Source organism: Helianthus annuus, chromosome 7, assembly GCF_002127325.2.
Source record: "Helianthus annuus cultivar XRQ/B chromosome 7, HanXRQr2.0-SUNRISE, whole genome shotgun sequence".
Lineage (NCBI taxonomy): Eukaryota > Viridiplantae > Streptophyta > Magnoliopsida > Asterales > Asteraceae > Helianthus > Helianthus annuus.
The window spans coordinates 73,165,278-73,179,084 of record NC_035439.2 but is presented as its reverse complement, the minus strand read 5'-3'; the positions used below and the strand labels follow the sequence as shown (position 1 = coordinate 73,179,084).

The 13,807-nt window shown below is 34.9% G+C and overlaps 1 protein-coding gene across 2 annotated transcripts; it reads right to left on the bottom strand.

Annotated features, from left to right (window-relative positions):
* Positions 1-3,879: 3,879 nt before the first annotated feature.
* LOC110867743 (DNA replication licensing factor MCM6) lies at positions 3,880-10,363 on the bottom strand. 2 transcript variants are annotated; one of them, XM_022116748.2, is made up of 18 exons: positions 10,203-10,363; positions 9,955-10,107; positions 9,609-9,734; positions 9,358-9,520; positions 9,081-9,274; positions 8,784-8,985; positions 8,615-8,692; positions 7,755-7,984; positions 7,570-7,684; positions 6,713-6,787; positions 6,492-6,632; positions 6,198-6,401; positions 5,339-5,500; positions 5,193-5,248; positions 4,965-5,107; positions 4,599-4,715; positions 4,329-4,459; positions 3,880-4,244 (listed from the first exon to the last, which is right to left on the bottom strand). In XM_022116748.2, the coding sequence occupies exons 1-18, from the start codon at positions 10,280-10,282 to the stop codon at positions 4,095-4,097; spliced, it is 2,520 nt and encodes an 839-aa protein (XP_021972440.1). In that variant the 5' UTR covers positions 10,283-10,363; the 3' UTR covers positions 3,880-4,094. The 2 variants fall into 2 exon arrangements, with proteins under 2 accessions (XP_021972440.1, XP_021972441.1); XM_022116749.2 differs by having other exon boundaries at positions 4,599-4,706; positions 10,203-10,351.
* Between the last annotated feature and the right edge of the window lie 3,444 nt (positions 10,364-13,807).

Sequence of the window (13,807 nt, the reverse complement as noted above, 5' to 3'; positions counted from 1 at the left end):
GTAATATTATAAATTGATAAAACGATTTATGGTCAATTTAGACGAGGTTTTGTCTTTGGTAGATCAGGGTTTGCAATTTAGAAAGGGATGGCGGCACAGCTTGTTGCCCGTCTACCTTTTGTTTTGATGTAACTTGACAAGTATGAATGAGATACCTCATTAACTTAAAAAAGAACTAATAATATTACAATATAAATTTTATTATATAAAAAAAAAATTATTATTATTGCTGGAGAAAAGAAAATTGCCGTATTTTTTTTTTTCTTGTGAACCTAATGTTTTCTTGATATAATGAAAAGGATGCTTTTCCACCACCATTTCTGGTTCTGTTATCATAATATGCGTATAATATAAAAATAATTAACTCTTTTGTATAATCATGCTAATAATTATTCTTTTTTATTAAAGAAAAAGAAAATTTAAAATGCATTCAAACTAATTAAATGCTAAAAATTTTAATACTTAGAAAAAAATGTTTACATTACAAATAGTTATTGTTTAACGATAAACAAACTAATAAATATAGTTTTATTAAAAAGTTATAAATAGCGTTTTTTTAAACTTCTACATCAAAATTATTATTTACTTTTTTTTGAACGGCAAATTTCTTTTTATTCTTGTCATCTGTGCGACTTGAACTCAAGACCTCCCAATTCCAAGATGTTTAAAGGTTTTGCCTTGTCAATGGACCACCACCCCATTAATAAAATTATTATTTACTAATAAACAAACTAATAAATAGTAATATACTATGATAATATGATCCGTGTGTTTAGTTTCCACCAAAAAGCATTCACATTCTATCCATCATTTTCTACTCTATAATTACACTAAAAACAACCATATTTTATCTCTCATTCTAATTAAATAATATTTTTTATACCTTTATTATTACATTTTCTCTCACCTTCACTCATAACCACTTTTGAAATATATTAAAAAATTATAGAGGGTGAACAGTGTCCCCTCAAATATACAGATGAACAGTAACATTTTCTCTCTCATCCACGCACAACCACTTACAACCACTTTTTATAATATAAAAAACTCTCTCTCTCTCTCTCTAAATTTGATGGATAGGATGTGAAAGCTCTAATAAGCCTAAATGGCTAAATGTATAAGCTATGGCTCTCTGCCCATTTCAACCCGTTTGGTGGCCCAAAGAAGTCATTTAGATTATTCTATTAATTTTTGGCTAAAGATTTTTTTATGAAGCAAGAGAGTTGTAATAAAAACAAATTTGTTTTGCAAAACAGTGTCAAGATCATACGGTGTGGGCATTTATTCTCGGCGTTATTGCCAATCCACACCCACACTTTCATACCGTTCCCCCGCGTTATTAATGGCGTTGTGGATTGGGGTTGGAAATCTTCACCGGCGTTGAGGGCAAACTTCGAACGACGTGAACGCTGTTTATTGATGGCTTCAAACTAGCCGTTACGGCTAATTTGACCCAAAAAAAAACTTTAAAAAAAAACTATATATACTAACATATTTCACACCATTTTTTAAAACCACACACTCCATCACTTCCCAATTTCCCCTTCTCTCCCAAGTTTTATATAATTATAATATAAAATGGAAGGCTCCAATTTTTCTTCGTCGTCGTCTGGGCTTAACGTTTTGATTCTATTTACGTTAGACGACAAGGGACCGGCACTTATAATTTCAGCGATTCAAAAGGTGGTTCAAACGTAATAGAAGACGAAAGTTGCTCCTCAGAACTCAAGAGGAGAAAATACATGATACGTGACCGAGTCACCGCACATGATTTATTAGTAAGTGATTATTTTCCAGCAAACCCTACTTATGATGATAGTACTTTTAGACGTCGATTTTGCATGAGCTGTGAATTATTTCTAAGAATATCGAACGATTTATCAAGTAAATATGAATTCTTTCGACAAAGAAAGGATGCACGTGATCGTCTAGGATTTAGCAGGCTGCAAAAAGTCACGGCCATGCTTAGACAATTGGCTTATGGGACGACTTCCGACATTATGAACGAATATATAAAATGTTGGAACGGGTGGCGAGGGAAAGTCTCCATTATTTTTATGAGTGTGTTATCGAACTATATTTAAAAAAAATATTTGAGAAAACCTTCATTTGGTGACGCACAACAACTTTTGGAGGCCCATGAAGAGCGACATGATTTCCCTGGGATGATCAGTAGTTTAGATTGTACGAAATGGGAGTGGAAAAATTGTCCAACATCATGGGCCGGGCAACGTAGTAGCGAATGGCATAAGAAACGCTATGATGCTTGAAGCGGTTGCATCTCAAGATCTTTGGATTTTGCATACATTCTTTGGTATGCCTACCGGAAATAACAATTTTGAATATTCTTAATCAATCACCCATTTCAACGACCATATGAACGGTGTTGGGCCGAAATGATCTTTTTTGTTAACGATGCGGAGTATAAATACGGTTATTATCTAACGAACGGTATTTATCCGGAATGGGTCGTGTTTATGAAATCATTCACAAGGAGAACAACGTAGACGAAAAGAGACATAAGTTTAATGGGGCTCAAATGGCGACACGAAAAGACATCGAATGAGCGTTTGGTGTTTTGCAGTCAAGATGGCATATTTTGAAGGGGCCTTGTAAAAATATGGAAAAACCGAGAATTCAAAATTTGATGTACGCGTGCGCTATTTTGCATAACATGATTTTGGAGGAGGAGGGACACGCAATTTGCGAGTATTATGAGAAGACTAGCGAGCCAAGTACCGTAGAATTAAGCGATCAACAAAAAGAAGCAAACTTCATTGAAATTAAAGATGATACAACACATCACAAACTTCAAGCGGATTTGGTTGAACACATTTGGAGCCTTTCACGAGACGACTTTGACAAAGACGATGATTGAAGTTTATGTACCTTTTAAATTTTTAAGTTTATCTAATTTTTTTATTTTTAAATTTATGTAACTAGTGCTATTAAATTTGCGCGTTGCGCTGTGGGTGGGTATTAGTTCGTTTAACTTCGGTACTGACACTTTTTATAGCAACCAATAGAGAAAACTAAAAAAATATGATATGACCAAAAATATACCAACACAGCGGGAATTTAATCGGTATTGGTTTGTTTTGTTATGCCACCTACATTCGTTACAACAACCCATAATGAAAAAATCTTGATATGACTAAACAATACCAACACATGATTCACATGGATAAAAAACAAACGCAATTTTTATAAGATATATAAAAAAACCACATAATACATATAAAAAGCCACTAAACAACACATAAAAAAATCCTTTAAAACAAAGAGTTACTATTCATTTAGTTTGTCTATTAATAGTATACAATTTATGTTTTTTATTTAATTAATATTAATGTTCTTAAATTAAATTTATTTGAATTTATATAATTTTAAATTGAAAATAATAATAATAAATAGGTGCCACATGTCAATTAACTCCCCTCCTCCATGCCCCTTCCCACATCCCTCTGTTTTCCACCACGCCACTTTTCTAATGCGCGCTAACGTGCCATCCACATGTCGCATAACGCCCATTTTTTCATGCCCCTCCACACCGTGTGGTCTAAGGAGGTGTTTGGCTTAGCTTTTCCAAACTCCTTATGACTTTTCCCCATCACATACACTCTCAATCCAAAACACCACTAACTTTTTAAAAAGTCAATAAGGTCTTTTAAATCAGACGCTGGACCATCATCTGAACTGGGGTCAGCTGGCTATCTGACATAACGTTGGCTTGCTATCCAACGGGGTTAAGCCTACTAATTTCCTCGAAATTGGTAGTTTTCAACCAAACTATGAGCACACAACTAGCCAAAAGAAAACCATTCCTTTCACACGACAGGTGTTATAGAACAAATTACTTTTTCCTAGTGAAAACGACCATAGTGTGAACAGTGACAAGTACAAGCCACACACCAATATCCGGTTTTTAAATAATAAAAAAGTTTTTTATGTTCCAAAACAAAGGATGAAACAGAACTACATAGAGCACATACCTAGACTCATACTATTGCTGTAGCAGCATCACAAGCTTTACAATGAAATTTGGTGTCTAGTTTCTGAAACTACCAAATAACTAGTATCACAAAGCCGATAAATTAGTCGAGTTGATCAAGAACATAGTTGGGTGCCACTGCAAGAATCCTGTTGTTCCGAGAAGGCCGTCTGGCATTTCCATCATCCTCCCCTTGTGGCGGCACTTCCTCTTCGTTCACCACAATTAAATGCCCTTCCCTTCTTACCAAACTCTGCATCGATCATAACCAGGTCCATGTTAAAAAAAAATAATCAACGGGTTGACCCGCAAGTTGGATAAAAAGAATTTGTATTACCTCTATTATAGCTTTAACTTTGGTGACTTCAGCCTTTGCCTCTTCTTCGTTTTCGTAGGCCTCACTTTCATTCCGCTGTTTCACATACCACTGTATCAGATCCCTTTGCCTCATTCCAGCTAACCCACTCCCTGAAAACAACATAAATATATATCAACTCATAAATTTTTATAAAACAATATATTTCATTCAAATCACCAGGGCAAATTACATAAGGATAGCAGGTAGACGAGCAACAAGTTTATGTTTAATGTAAACAATGAGACCTACCTTCTCGCTGAACCGTTTCCTCATGCTGTCTAAGACGCATCACAAGAGCTTGAGTAACCCTTTGAAAGTATTCGTCTGTTATAACAAGTTTCTTCCCTCCAGCCCCGTCTGCATTTTCTGAACACAAACAAGTGTCCACTTTAATAACAAAACAAACTTGATATACCACTTTAATATTAACTCACCAACAAAAATTAAAAACTACTATTAACGTTTAAAAGGATAGGCAACAATCAACTGGTTTTAATGGTTATTGATTTGACCCGTTTGAGATGAACCACAGAACAAAATAGATCCGTTCATATGTAAATTTGGTTATATTGTCAAAACTTAATATTAGTGTGGCAATATATAAGAAAAACCCACCTGGGTTCATATTATTTGTGTCAGCATCTGCGCCAGCTGGCTGAGCTTCACCGTTTTCTCCAATATCACCATTTTCTTCGTTATCACCATGTTCTATATTCTCATCTTGAAACTCGGTCAAATCAATTTCTTGTGACTCCACACTGCAGGTTCATGTATATAATTAGCGACACTTTTTAAGGCAGTAAGCTGTTTTACAGATTACAACTATCAAAGTTCAAAACATGCCTGATTACTGAAGTTTTTAGGAGTTTAGTTGCTAAAGTAACATGACGTGGAAGAACCTGAAACACAAAACACAATTTTAGAGAAAATTTATTATGAAAGTCTTGTAAGATAAAAGTATTACAAGTTTATTCTGTTTTAATAGAGACCTCATCGTCCAGGTGACATCTGGCAATTGCCTCTGACAGTCTGATTAGTGCCTCCAACTGTCTGACTGTCATACGGTATGCGACTCTACTTCCTGGAGCCGTATCACTCTTACGGAGATGAACGTAAGAATCCACCAAAAGTTGTCTGGCTTCTGCATTTAGCTGCATTACAAGATGGTCATTTGTAAGCATGCGAAAATGAAAAAAAAAATCCACCCTTTTATTATGTAAAATCTTGCGCTTTTTGAGTCTTTCCAATTTCTACAAAGTTAAAAATGTAGCCAATTTGTACACTTTTATTAGTGTGAACAAACTGAAAAAATCCGTACACAAATAATAAGCACTTTTATTAGTGCGAAAATAAGATATTTGTTATAGTGAATAAAAATCTTGGATGGTTTTTGGTTTAAAATAGGAACAAAAATGGGTATGGGTATGAAAGAAAGAGAGAAAAAGAGGACATCAGTATGAAAAACCGTTTGCTTTATAAGTCGGAAAAAACTGGAATTAAACCATTTTTACGATATAAGTTAGTTAAATGAGATGTCACGCCGAAACACACCCACTTTGGTAGGTTTTGAAAATGTCAAAATTTTGGACATCATAACCAATTTTTAAACTCATACATCTAACCAGACATATTTCTAGTAGTATAATTTCAATTCTTCAAAATCTCAAAGACACCCTAGACTTTTTTAGTAGATATCAAACATCATACTAGTTATAAAATTATACTTTTGACAGGTTTCAACCCATTTGACCGGTTCCATTTTCAGCTAATGTATTTTATTTGTAAGATACAACTGAAATGTAGGTGCAAACAGATGGAAAGATACAAGAAAGAGAAGCAAAATAGAACCTTCGGCTTTTTTGACTTGGCGTATGCAATATAACGCTTCAGTTGTGCAGTGGTGAATGTTGGATCAACAGCTGCTTCACGCTTTTGATGCACACGCACTATGTGGTTTGCAATATGATAATCTGTTGTATCATCAGGATCATCAATCATGACGTATACCAAGTCAAACCTTGAAAGGATGGCTGGAGGAAGGGCAACATTGTACTGCAAGATTATTTCAAAATTTCTTAATGCACCCCAGTTAATAAAAAAGATAAAGACAGATTTGTTGTTTAGTTACGTTAGTATTATTACCTTCAACGGTTTAGACTTATCGTAGCGGCCTCCAGTGGGATTTGCAGCAGCCAAAATAGACGTCCTTGCGTTCAACGTTGCTTGTATTCCTGCTTTTGTAATACTAATTGTTTGTTGTTCCATAGCCTCATGTATGGCAACCTTAAAAGATGACATTAACATTAGACCGTGACACATTCCAATATTGCATATGAAGAATCAAACATCGAATCATTGCTTACCTGATCTCTTACATCCATCTTGTCAAACTCATCGATACAACAAACACCATTGTCAGCAAGCATTAGTGCACCAGCCTGAGACCATAAAAATAACCAGTTCAAGATATCTCAAATATATACATAACTAGTATTTGAACCCGCCACGCGTTGCGGCGGCAGCAAAACTTAAAGCAACTCAAACTTATATTGTCAAATGTTCTTTTCACAAAACGTACTTAAAAATAAACAAAACGTAGTTAAAAATAACAAAACGCACTTTTATTGCGGCGGCAGCAAAAAATTATAACAAAACGTACTTAAAAAATAAACACGTAAGAAAATAGTGTTTTTTACGTTAAAAAATGGCACCACGCGTGGTAGCGGAGTCAAAACATAAAGTAACTTGAATATAAACTGCTTAGTGAAAACATACTATACGGTTATACCCGACTCATTTCCGAACAAAACGTAGACCAACCAAAAACGTACATAAAAATAAGCACGAAAACGTATTGTATTTCGTACATAAAAATAAGCACGTGAAACTCGAGGGGGTCCAAATGACATTTTACAAAATTTTAGAAAGCTGAGGGTGTAAGTGGCAAAGCTAAAAATTGAAGGGTTTAATACACAAAAAAAACCATGGGTTGGATGGCATTGTTGTAAATTTGGCAAAGAAAATAAAAACAATAAAAAATAGAGGTTATGTCTCACGTACTATTCCTAAAACACCCTCTTTTATTATATTTATAATATAATTATAATTATAATTAAAATTATAATTATAATTATAATTATAATATAATTATAATTTATAATCATAATTATAATATAATTATAATAATATTCAAGAATAATCTCTACGAACAGAAGAGTACCTCTATACAAAACTCTCCGGTTTCCGGCTCTTTTGCGACAGTAGCAGTCAATCCAGCAGCAGACGATGATTTCCCAGATGTATATACAGATCTCGGAACTAAAGTTGTTGTGTACCTAAAGAGAACTAAAAATTAGAAACAACCTTTGAATACAGGAATAAAAAAGTGTAGTGAAGAATGCCTACTTGAGAAACTGAGACTTGGCACAACTGGGATCCCCAACAATACAAACGTTGATGTCTCCTCGAAGATTGATTCCTTCATGAGTAAACTTGTGGACACCACCCAAAAGCATAAGCAGGATTGCTCGCTTGATGTCTTGATGACCGTAAACAGTAGGGGCCATACTATCGACAAGCTTGTTGAAAAAGTCAGGAGTACGTCTCATTTGTGTAACCTCATCTACCTCCTCCGACTACAATAACAAATGAAATATATGAAAAGTGCATTTAATTACAAGTTTTTGTTGAAGCCATTTAAGGAACATTTTGAACTTAGAACTACAGCATCCATGATTAAAAACAATACTATATCATATGTAACGAGTTCATAAATCACACACTTAAACTAAGAGCCTAAGACACTACAGAAACAATTTTAGGTAGTATGAAGTTAATTGTGTTACAGATTAAGTAATGAAACAACTCCCATGTGTGACCTAAGGCCATGTGTAGTCATAAAGCCCCCTTGTGGGCGTTATGGGACACGTGTCGTGCCACGTCACACAGGGGCTTTATGGGGCGTTATGTCACTAGAGCTTGTAGTCATAAAGCCCCTACCCATCATTACCTAATTATTAATTTCCATTTTTATTAATTAATTAAAAAAACACTAACTAGTTTTTGATTGGTCAAAACCATAGCCCTCCTCCCTCTAAAGAAAAATCACACCGCTATGGCTATGGCGCCACACCCAAAATTGACCCCCATAGCGCCGCCCGTCGTGGTGTTCGGGGCGCTATGGGGCGGTATCAGACAAAAAAACCCAAACATAACGCCCCACTACAGAGGACCTAAGTAAAACATAAATGTAATAGAACACCAACCGTGAACCGTAGAGTGTCATCATCCTCGGCGTCCCTCTTCCTATTTCGTATGTCAGCATCCCTTCTACCATCACAAATCTGTACAGAAGATCACAATAATAACATACAGATGTTTTCTCTGATAAATGTGATTGACAAAAAAAATCAAGTACTAAGTTAAACTAAAAACCTGCACTGAATTGGCAATAAACGCAAGCTTATACGAAAGATCTCTAACTCCCAATGCACGAAGACCTTTGACACCTTCTTGGACACTACCACCGCCAGTGCGTTGACTTTGACCACCTTCTCTACGAACTTCCGCTCTTTCTCCAGGAGCTGCCAATGCCAATATGTCAGGTATCACAACTACAGTGCCCGTAAAGATCACCCTGCAAATAAAATAAAAAATGTTATCATCTACTCTCGACATACAAAACAACGACCATCATGTATTGCAGTTGTTCATCAGAGTAGAATTCCATACGTGTCACCAGCCCTAGCCTGCTCAACAATGTCATGGCGTAGAATGACATCTAACGATCGCGGCAGTGACCCTGCAGGTATTTCTTTTGATGTTTCCTGCATCCGAACCCTCTGCCAATCCGCAAACTTACTTTCTTGTCTGAGAAGTGTCCATCTTCCTTTCTTTGAACATGTAGCATTCATGCATATCATTGGCTACACACAGCATAACACAACCAGTAAGCACAAAAGAAAACAATTTTTGCAGCAACAAGTATCTGTCCATCAAAAATACAAACCTCAGTGTATTTATACTGTTGCTCAACATTCTTAACAATGGTTCCACACTCCAAGCACTTAAAAGTGCCCTGGATCAGTTCAGGCCTAACCTCGCTTGTTCGAGTCACCACTCCCGTTACCGACACTAGTCTACCTATCTCAGATGTGCTCAGTTCTCTCAGTCTGCAATACCGATATACGAAACTATTCAAAATCTTCACAAAATTGACACCAGTAGTTGTAAATAAATGATTAAAATAACTATTGGTACCTTTTTATGATAGGCAGATTGTGAAAAGCAATATTTATATCCTTATTAGGATTGTCATCAGTTATGAATGTCGGTTTCTGTCCCATCACAAATCGCTTACACGCGTTCTTCAAATACGGTTCAAACCTAAAAGTTGCATCATAGAAATCCCCAATTTCAATGAACAGTATACAACAAACCAATTCTCATAATATAATGTTATATAAAAATTTATAAACAAATAATAATTATAATTAATATATAAATTAATTAATAAATAATAGCTTGCACCTAATTTTACACTATACAAGAAACAAATTCTTAGAAACTATTTCAGCAAAAATTAACCAAAATCAGAAACCCTAACCTCAAATACTCATCAGAAATAGCTTTCTGCAACACATCATTGAACCGCATAACATGCGAGAAATCAATAAACATGGTATTCGACTCATTCGGCCTCATCGCTTCAATCTCCGATTCATAGAACAGTTCTCGTGAGTTCTGATCCAACCTAAAGCTGCAAGAACCAAAACAAACAGATCAAAACCTATTAACCGTTACTAACAGCTTCAACTGACTGACTCCAGATCTACAAACCCTAATTTTTCGTACCTCTTGAGGAACTCGAGGAAGATGTTCTCCACCTTCGCTGCTTTCTCGTCGGTGAAGTATGCGCCGCCGAACGAATCCATGTGTGGTGAGGTATCAGATGCGAAAGGTTTTCTATGGAAAATGGAAGTGAAATGGTTGAATGTTTGGTGGTGGATGGGGTCTGTATGTAGGTTTTTTGGCGGGAGAATAAGGACCGGGTGTTGAGGGTTTTCCCGCCATCTCTGGTTTGGGCTGGGATGGGCTGGGCTCGGCCGGGATGTTTGCTAGATCTGGGTGACCCAAATTGATAAGAGGTTACGGACTTTAGAATTTAGATGTTATCTTACATTCTTACAAGACACCGATATATTGTTGTCGGGCAAAATGGTGGATGCAAAACTCTTCTTGTTCTCTTGGATTATATTCGTATATACCTTTCTTTAAAATTAATTTGTTGTGTGTTCTAAAACTAACAAAAGAGATGGGTTCGTTGGGTCAGGGTAACAAGTTAAAATGGGTAATTATTTGTTTAGGTCCGGTCGGGCTGATCCAATATACCTTTTATTCAAAGTTTCCAAAAATATAGGGATAATATAAACATATGTAACTCAACTATTTAAAAGTTTGGGTTGAGTTATTCTACAAATGAGTATAAAAATAAGAAGTGTAAGAAGCCACTATAGAGTGATAAGTGTCTTAAAAGAAATCAAGTGAAAGTGGTAATTTTGTCAAAGAGAATTAAAATATGATGTACATACAAATCACATGCTATTTACCCCCTATTTTTTAAACGTCCGTAACTTTTTTATATGTCATTTGTTTTAAAAAGTATACCTAATAAAATCGAGCGTTTTTTTATCTTTAATATGAGAACCATATTGTTATATTTAGAAAAAAAAATCGAAAAGACAGTTGCGTATCACACAATGGACATAACGTAAAATACAATGAGAAAACCCAGTTACGTATTACACAATGGACATAACATAAAACACAATGAGTATCAAACTAAAAACACAATGAGTATCAAACTAAAAACACAATGGAAAGTAGACTAAAAACACAACTAATGACGACAGATAAAAGACACAATGGACAACAAACTAAAACACAATAGACAACAGACTAATACACAATGAACAACAGATTAAAGCACAATGGATAGCAGAATAAACATAATGACCAAAACCTATAACACAATATATAGAGTACCCAAATATAACACAATCTTTATTGTGTCATTAATTGTGTTAGAAGTTTTGATAAAAATGCAGTGGGCCTGAACCCAAATTAACATTGTATCATAAGTTTTGATAATAACACAATGTATAGAAGTCCTAGTAAAAACGTAATGAACAAAATCTAATTAAAAGACACAATGATCTGAACCTTTAACACATAAAAACCAGTAAAAATGAATTTTTTTATTTTATTTCTATATAGCAATATCATACTCATATTAAACATAAAAAACGCTTGTTATTATGGTGAACTTTAAAAAAAATGTCATATAAAAAATTATGGACATTTTAAATTGATGGAGGAATTGACATGTGTCTCGCATGTAAATAGAGAAAGTAAATAAATGTAGGATTCCTTTTATACAATTTCATTATCTTCTTTTCTTTAAAATTAATCTCAACTCTCTAAATCTTAGATCAATTGACCAAAATCCTTCTTGCCATTTGTAGGATCGAGAATCGATCTAAACGAGTCTATCAGAAGAGTTCTCGGTCTAATCAGAGGCGGAATTCATTGATTAGACTTTATAACAGTTTGATTCACTCTTTAATTGTCTTGTATATTGATTATAACACTGTTACAGATCAGATGACACGTCGGCAGAACTTCGGCACCGGAATCAGGAACGTTACAAATGAATAGACATCTTGGGTATTTATAGATAAGACATTTCGTACGAAATGGCCAAGGTTCATTTCGTGCGAAATGGACATAGTCCATTTCATACGAAATGGCCTTTATCATTTCGTGCGGAATGGTCAATCAAGTCCGATTTCGTCTAAACTAACCTACCAAGCTCCATTCTAACCAATCTAGATACAAGACTCGATATAAGACGAATTCGACAGACATATGCACCAACAGGCTCCCCCTTGGATGTTGACGAAGTCTTCAATGTCGAGTCTTTGGCATGACACATCTTCGATCTTGATCAGTCTTCGTGTATCTGACAGTGTAAGCTTCATTCAATCTTTTCTATTCTTCTTACTTTCTTTGCCAGCATCACAACCTGGCTTTCTATCATTCAAACTCCCCCTTGAATGATGATCTATCAGTCTTGCATAAATTCTGCTCATGCTTTTCATTTTTCACATGTTCAGGATCGAGGCCTGGCTCTACATATGCTTATGCAGAAACTCTTCAAGAATCAGAACCTGGCCTTTTTTTAAAAAAAACTTCATTCCTGCACATTCTCTACCTCAAAGTAAATTTCACAAATTTAAAATTTCACAAATTTATACTTTTGCAGGTATCGATCAAAATGATTTAACATTTAAAAAATTGATAATCACTTGTAAGAATAGCATTCAAATTTGGTTTCAACTTAATGAACCATTTAATTATGTCAAAATCATTACACATTTCAAACAAACTCCCCTTCACCCGTTGTTTATCATGTTTAGCACTTGGAATTTCGAAAATCAGCTTTTCATCATCAGTTTATCGAAAATCTTTTTGTATTTTTCAAAATTTTATGCTAAAACACCCCGAAAATCTTTTTGGATTTTTGTTTTTAGAGAAATGCAGAAAAGAAATATTTACAAACAATATTTTTGTGAGTTAGTGTAAGAGGATCATATCAGTTTATGAGACAACTCACTAACACCGTTAAGCTTTAAACATTTTAAGTTTTAAACGATTCACGTAGATTGTCAGTATACAGATCCACTTAAATTTTCATACAAAGTTCAACTGTTTCGAGATACGAGATTAATGTTTTACTGGACTTAAACTTATTCGCGTGTACCACCTCAGAATATACTCTCGTATCCAGACTTCTATATTCAGTCTTACAGGTGAATGTACACTAATGATATCTGTAAACGGGTAAATGCGAGACCATGAGAGCTCAGGTTAGAACTTCCGTTCAGACAAAGAGATGATGGCTCGACTTTCGGTGTGTCCCGTTTGGGGATCTTTTCTTCAACAGCACATGATTAGCATTTTTTAATGTTTCATCATTTTTATGCTGAGGGTGGGCTTTATGATCAAAGCTATGCAAAGTATTATACGAGGACTAGGCTATTGCTCCCGCAAAATCAGAAGTCCTGGTATAATACCCCAGATATCACCACGTACAAAGACCTAGTATGTCAGAAATAGAAAATCTTTCAAACAAGATTTTGGGGTTACCCATATATCCGAGAGATGTTCCCCACGAGATAAGTAAGCATTTGATTTTTAAGTTTATATCTTGAAAACAATCTACTGAATGTATAAAAACCTACTGACATATCATCAGAGAGATCGTTTATCACATTAAATATTCCATATCTTTAGCGTGCTGTGATAATCCACTGATGTACTATCATTTCCTCTTATTCACACAAAACTCGTTTTTGAATTTTTCAATGTTTTTGGCTTTTTAGTTTTTATCATGTTTT